General features: G+C 36.7%; 1 protein-coding gene across 1 annotated transcript in view; it reads right to left on the bottom strand.

The window, feature by feature from the left end:
• Positions 1–3,595: 3,595 nt before the first annotated feature.
• LARP4B (La ribonucleoprotein 4B) overlaps positions 3,596–7,240 on the bottom strand; it is a gene marked incomplete at its 3' end in the record, with an annotated part of 31,921 nt that continues 28,276 nt past the window's right edge. Inside the window, exons 14-16 of the mRNA XM_079538430.1 lie at positions 5,252–5,376; positions 4,497–4,608; positions 3,596–3,877 (exon numbers count right to left, since the gene is read on the bottom strand). Coding sequence (XP_079394556.1) covers positions 3,596–3,877; positions 4,497–4,608; positions 5,252–5,376 — 519 coding nt within the window. The remainder of the gene's footprint in view (positions 3,878–4,496; positions 4,609–5,251; positions 5,377–7,240) is intronic.

Raw genomic sequence — 7,240 nt, 5'->3', positions numbered from 1 at the left:
ATCAGGAATTCAACAGTGCCTAAATCTTTATTTTTCATAACCTACATTTTTTTTTTTTTTCAAATTAGACAGTTTTACATTTTATGACACAAAAGGAAACTTAAATTACTGATAGTTTACATGTAAGCTTGATTCCAGTCTTAATGGAAGAAGAACAAAAACAAAAACCCTCAAGAAGGCTTCCATATTACACTTGTATTTCACGAATTGGCAGCTGTTAGGTCTCCTTGGAAATCTTCGATTGTCTGCTGCTATCAGTGTAATAGGTTACAAAGCACATGAAATCCCTAACTGTACTAGCTGAAGGAGATACAGAGATAGGTATGCACCATTACAGTCAGCTGTTGCTTGTGATACACTGCACCACACTCAAACAAGGGCCTTTCTGTGACAACTGCTTAAGTCTTTAAAAGGATAATGCAGCAACATAAAACATTGCCACGTGGCAAGTGACAAATGTCAGCAGGGGGTCTCTGGTCTGAAACAAGATTTAAGTTTAAAAAGCAACTTTTGTTGGTTTTATTTTCTTTTCATTCCTTGAAGAGTCTCAGATCCCATTTAACTTGCTTTCAAAACGAAAAGCAGCACCACATAATCCTACAAGGTAAAATGCCAATTTTAATTACTGTATCCTCAGACCTTTAACTCAGCTACTGCTTTTGGGAGGTTTTTCCATTTAAAAGCCACATCTTAACATCGCTATACACTGTAGCAACAGTCTGCATGCAACTTCACAACTCTATTCCGAAAACTCCATTTTGTCATTCAGTGGAAAAAAAATCTCCAAAGTAAAATGCAGTAGGATAAGTTGTACATTACACAGCTATTTGGCATGTCACTTTTTCTTTTTTCTTTTTTTTTTTTTTTTTTTTTTTTTTTAAAAGCTATAAAAACCACGTCAGAGGAAGATTTAAACTTTCGATGCAACAGATTGTTGCTGGGTAAGCAGTAATTACAGTGTGTTGACCTAGCACAAATGGCAGCAGAATACATTAGAACAGCACAACACATCCTGCTGGTCTCAAGAGATTACCTTATGTACCAGTTGAGCATTACGACTAGCTGTACACAGTCTGTAAGTAACCACTTGTGATTGTTTGCAGCTGGTAAGCCCTTCACTTTCAGCAGACAAACAAATCGAACCATACAGCCAGCCTTAACCATACACAAATCTAGCTACCACTTTCACTGCCACCGGGAAAGGATAAGCGCATCAAAATCCAATGACAGAACTAGTTGAGCTGTTTTGGTGATGTTGTCAAGAGTCCTATCTCCTTCCACAGCATTCACAAAGTGTGCTTTTTAAACAGGAAAATCAATGGGTTCCAGCGTGCCCTATTTCAACCAATTCCGCAGCATACAACAGGCTGGACTTAAAGGTCAACTAGTTACTGGTTGATTCCTAACAGGAAATTTGTCAGAAGTTACCTCTAGAGTTACTTTACAGTTCTATGAATCATACGCTGAGGAAAGCACTGATATTCTTGAAAGCAGACAAGTAAGCCTCAGTGTACATTTTTCTTAGCAGTCTAAAGTTTTTTTCCCAATTCCATTTCATTTTTTATTAATGACTTAAAATTACAACTTCTGCTAAGATCCACTATTTACATTGCAGAACACTTCTGAATTGGTTAAACCACTTTTTAGAGGGTTCGGAAAACACTCGAGGGCTTTCAAATAAGACTTTCGTTCCATTTCCCTTTTGCAGTGAAGAGGCAGAGTCAGTTCAGCACACCAGAATAAAATAAGGAAAAGAAAAAACAACAAATTAAAGTAATATTCAAACCACAACATTTAGTTTATCTACATCCAGCTCAACAGCAACATTTATAATATCAATAATTTTTATCAGATTTTTTCTTTAGGGTACCTTTTTATATGTTCTGATTATTTACAACTGTACAAGCAAAGCACACACTTCCAAGTGCACATATTTAATACAGTATTGACTATTTGCATTTACAGATTTTTCAACAATCTGAAAAAGATCAACTGTTTAAGATCTTTAAGGTATATTACAAAAACTGCTGCTAGTTCCTGTACTACAGTATGTTTACCCAGTAAGACCAGTGACAATAGATACATACTGTAACTGAGTAATTCTGTATTCCACTCACGCTAACCCTCAATGGGGTCAGACCTCATTAACTCTAAGCTGTCTTGTACAAAAGTTAAGGCAAAGTCATTTTCAAGTTTAAATAAAATTCAAGTCTTTAAATATTGGATGGAAATAATTCTTAAAAAAATCAGTTGTTTAAATAAACATTTTTGTGGAATAAACTGTACTGTCATAGTCAGCAGGAATGAGTTTAGTCTGGACTTCCTGCAGTTTAAACACTTAAAGAAAAGCTTTAGGCATTTTTGAAACAAAAATAATTTATATTCAACTTTATTAGAAACTTGCTAATTTAGTGCATCCTTGTCCTTCAGAAAGCGCATCACTTCTAAAGTAAATAAGTGTGAGAAACCTCATCCCAGAGGTAAGTATCAGGGATCTCTTCCTCCACCACACAAAACAAACACCATTATCTCACATCTTGAAATTTTTCAATCTATATGCCAATGCTTGTAGTTACAGGAAGGCGTCAACACGAAGCTGACTAAGATATGAACTCTTTCAAAGAGCACTTGGGGCAGAATTTAAAAAAGAAAAAGTCTACACAGAGCACAGGGGTAACCAGAACGTACAGCGCTGACTCAGTTAACTCCCTTACAAGCACAGGGAAGCTAAGGTTATCACAAGAAGGCTACAGTGCTTTCTCCTGATAACATCCACTAGTAGGCTTCACCACCATAGAAGCTCACAGACTTAGTTCTTTCTATTCACAATGTGCTTTGTATTTGCAAATTATAATATCAGTTTTATTCTGGAGTGAGAAGATGGTTACTTGCTTGCAGTAAGTCAAAATCAGAAAGTGTTTTAGAAAGACTGCCATGGTGCTCCGTGGGATTCATTCTGTGTGTGCAAAACATCAAAAAAGATTAGGTTTTTAAAAATGCTAGAAACAACTACTTGTTTAACCTAAAAGTGCAAGTTCATTTGCTGACATTTAGTACAGCAGCCTAATAAAAAAAAAAATCAAGGTCACATACCAATTTGTAAAATATACCTTCTTGCAGTCTACACACTAGCTGCCGTTATCAATCTTTTGGACACTTTAGACATGTACTTGCAGACCAGTTTATTAAAAATATTGCAGCAGCACATTTCTGCTTAACAGTTTAGAAAAAACTCACTATACAGAGCTTGCACTCACACAGCCACAGAGAGGCTTAATAAAAAGTCGCTTCTTTTTTTTTTTTTAAAGACAAATATTTTACATCCTGAAAAAAATAATCACACTAAGCTTCACCTCCAATTAAGCACCAACCTAAATGTAAGGTTTAGAACAACTATCCAGAAATATCCAGAAAAAATAGAATGTTTGTTCAAGAGGGGAAAAAGTATTTCACAGAAAAATAACTTGCAGGCATTGTTATATGCCTAGTATCACTGCAAGCTCCTAACCAGCAACTCATTCTCAGGTATCTTAGTGGGAACATGGGTTTAATTTGTGGGAAGCAGACCTCTTTGAATCCCTCCCAGGTGCTAGTTTCACTGAGGAGATTTCGGAGGGGTACTCTGTTCTTTATTTAAGCGTTTGCCAACAGCGGGAGGGGACGATCTGCGTCCTGACTGTCTTCTCTGGTCTTTGGGTTGTCCTGGATGTGACTTTGCAGGAGGAGGTTCTCTGTTTTTCTCTATTGTTTCTGTGGGCTTTTTTTCTTCTTTCCCACATGCTACAGTGTTTGGCTTCTGTTCTTTCTGTGGTTGCAATGTAGGAGGATCTTTAGTTGTTCTCTGGCAAATTTCTGCGTAACTAGGTTTTCTCAGTTCCTGTGAAACCAATAGCAAACAGGACAGCAGAGATAAAGCCTCCAGAGGAAAAATCATTTAACTCATGAAAGGTAAAATATTTTGTCATAAGCAACTATTATGCTTAAACATGCAGATAAGAGTTTGAATATGAAGTTTACAGAAGTAGTACAGAAAACAAGAGCAAGAGACAAGGTAAATACAACACAGTATTGCAGAAAAACAGGATACTGTGAGAGGACAAAAATTCTAATTCAAGTAAACTCTAAAGCAACTGAAAGATCATGAGCACTCTGGCTTAAATATCAAAAACATTAATACTTCTGACTAGAGATTACTTCCGTGTAAGAAGAGTCTTCAGGCAGAACTTCATCAGAAGTAATCTTGAATATTTTTTGCACTGTTAATTGCGGAACTACAATAATCACAGGCCATTAACATAGCCTGATGTTTGACATAGCTCTGTTTTTAGCAACTTCAGGGTTTATTAATACTTCTGCAATAAATCACAAGGTTAGGCTGTGATTTAAAGATTCTCGGTTCATATGATTTAGCAGCACTGGACAGCAATAGAAGCAATATTCTGTTAAAGGCATCAAACTGGATCACTAAGAGAAAGTGAAATAATAAGATCACTTACTATGGCAGCGCCATTGACTTGTACCGATTTACATGCAGTACTGAGTGTGGAGGAAGAAAGCCTTTCTGTACTCTGTGTCTCTCTCTGCTGTTTATCCACAACCTTGGAATCCCTGTAAAGCACCCAGCAGGAACAAAGTCAAGAGAACTGAAACTTGAGGACAAATGATCAATCTAAGAAAGGCTCTAGAACTGTATTTGACTGACTACAATTTAGAGCGTGCCAGCAAGTTACAGCTATGATTAGCATTCCTTTTAAAAATATTACAAAATTATAAACAAACAGAAGTTAGCATGGAACTTGACACAATCTCCTATTTGGGACATTCCAATAGCATTTGGCATTCAGTTATTTTACTCCTGTTACTCAAACATCTGAATATGACTTGCAGATTTCAAATCAAGTCTTAATGAAAACATTATTGTAAGGACAATGATACTACCCACAGGATCCTGCATTTACTCTATGCTTCAAGGCTACCTAAATATAAGACACTAAGACATTCAAAGATTTTTCTTTTTAATACTTATTAAAATTTTTCTGCTAAACTTTTTATGTTGACTGAAGTCTGAATCATTATAGTGACACTATTCAGAAATTAAATAAAAAAACATTTATTTTCCCAATACTTTAATTGGGAAATGTAATTAATTAATTAATTTTAGCTGTTTACAGTGTTATGTTTGGCCTTCTGATAATTAAAAATGCAAACACGACTGAGAGTCATGCTTAGAGATACACAGTTAAATTCTTACTCCGAAGACTGGGGTGGTGAAGGAGACCTTTCAAACGTCCTGGGCAATGTAGAAGCAGCTGGCAACAGCGGCTCGCGAGGAATTCCCGATGGAGTAGTGTTTGTACTTGCATCCACATTAATGTTCTGAAGGAGAAAAGAGGCAATCACAGTACCCAATTAATATGGTTTGCAGATTGCATTAATTTTCAGGCACACAGTTTACATGTTAAAATGTAAGTTAACTAAAGGAAGATCCAAAAGGGTTCATTATATTGACTAGAACTATTTTTTTTCCCCCCTTACAATTATTCAGAAACACAAATCACACTATGGCTCTTTCACAAGAAGTCTGAAGCATGTTTCCTCTTAGGACATCTCTGGATAACAAAATCATTTCTTTCAACCAGGGAATTATGCACATGATGGAGACAAAGTAGGCTTTGCATCTGTTTACATACTCATAGTTTACTTACTGCAACAAAAGTCTCCTGGCATTATGCACTAGAAATTGACTTCTGCAAAGTTTTAGAGTTAGTGTTATCAATCATCTCAATAAGTGGTGCTAAAACCCAAACAATCCTAAGAAAATGAAGTTTTTTCAAACTAGGGTATGACCTAGAAGTTTCTTTTCTTATGATTAAATTGCAATTTGCTAACGACCAGAAGAGGCTTTTTCTATAGCTCTGAAAAGATTTTCCTAATGTCAAGTGATATCATCCTTCCAGATAAAGGCCAAACAGATTCACAGCACACATGACTTTAAATTGTCACAAAGAAGAAAAAAGAAATAAGACTTCTTGTAGCTTGAAATATTTCTAACATTTTAACCATTTCACTTGTTTTTAAACAGCACTGGGTTTTGTACTGCTTCTGATCTGATTGATTCTAAAACTAGAATTGATGCTAGAAAGGAGAGATAACAGTGGTAGGCAGAACACAGGCACAGAAGGAACAAAACAGCCATCCACCTCCTCCTAAGGCCAGCCACCATACAAAGGTCACAAAACAGTCCTTTAGTCACTGCTAGAAAAGAAAACAGCATTTGATGATGCTTAAATCAGGCAGTACACATTACTGCACTGGATCTAACCCTGCTTTATCTGAAGTCAAAGTAGAACATTAAAAGATAGACGTTTAGAAATAAAAGGACAGCTTCTGTTGATTTACTCGCTATGATAGTATTTTCCAAGGCTTGACACTGCAAATTGCTGAGCATTCTGGCTCCAATTCATTGAAACACAGCTACATGGTTACGTGAGAACAGGTTCAAGTGAGGCAGACAGGCAAGTGCTGATTTTAGGCCAAAAAACTCAGCCCCTGATCTGACAGAGCTCCATTTCCCCAGTTAGAAAATGTGTGATCATTAACATCCCCTATTCCCCAGAGCTACTAAAAGAGCACTACAAAGCAAAGATCAGAAAGATGGCAAGTCTGGATAACAACTGCTGGGAATCATAGCACATAACTTCTCTCTGCTTCTATACACAGGTCTTGCTGGTCTATAACAAAAGCAGAGCTGCATAAGTCTACTTCAGCATCCGTTCACTCTACATCATGCAACATAAAAATTGCTGAGTTTAAGAAGAAAAGTTCCCTGTGTAAATTGGCAAGATTTCAGCGTTAGCCTTACTTACAGAGCACAACTGCTCTTTGGAGCCAGTTACTGCTATCTTCTTCATTATTCATGCCAAGAAGGAAAGAGTGCAATCCCTCTCTTCCACACAGTGGTACAGAGACATTCACTCACGCAAGGCAGAAAAAGAAGCCACGATATATGACAGTGCATTGTGGTAGTACAAACAGTGTCTGCCTGAGTAAGACTGCCTTTACAAGGAATAGGTGCAAATACATCACATTAAGAACAGTGCAAAGCAAGTACTAGATCCACAGGAACTGTGTGCTTTAAACTGTAGTAGCAATAGTAGGTGTTGGAATTATGTTTGAAACCTGAAATATAATAGCTTAGAAGTCAGTTCATAAATAATGCTGTTAAAATACTTACACACGC

This window comes from Tetrao urogallus (assembly GCF_951394365.1).
Source record: "Tetrao urogallus genome assembly, chromosome: 7".
NCBI classification, from domain to species: domain Eukaryota; kingdom Metazoa; phylum Chordata; class Aves; order Galliformes; family Phasianidae; genus Tetrao; species Tetrao urogallus.
The sequence above is the reverse complement of the archived record's forward strand: the minus strand, read 5'-3'. Positions and strand labels throughout refer to the sequence as shown.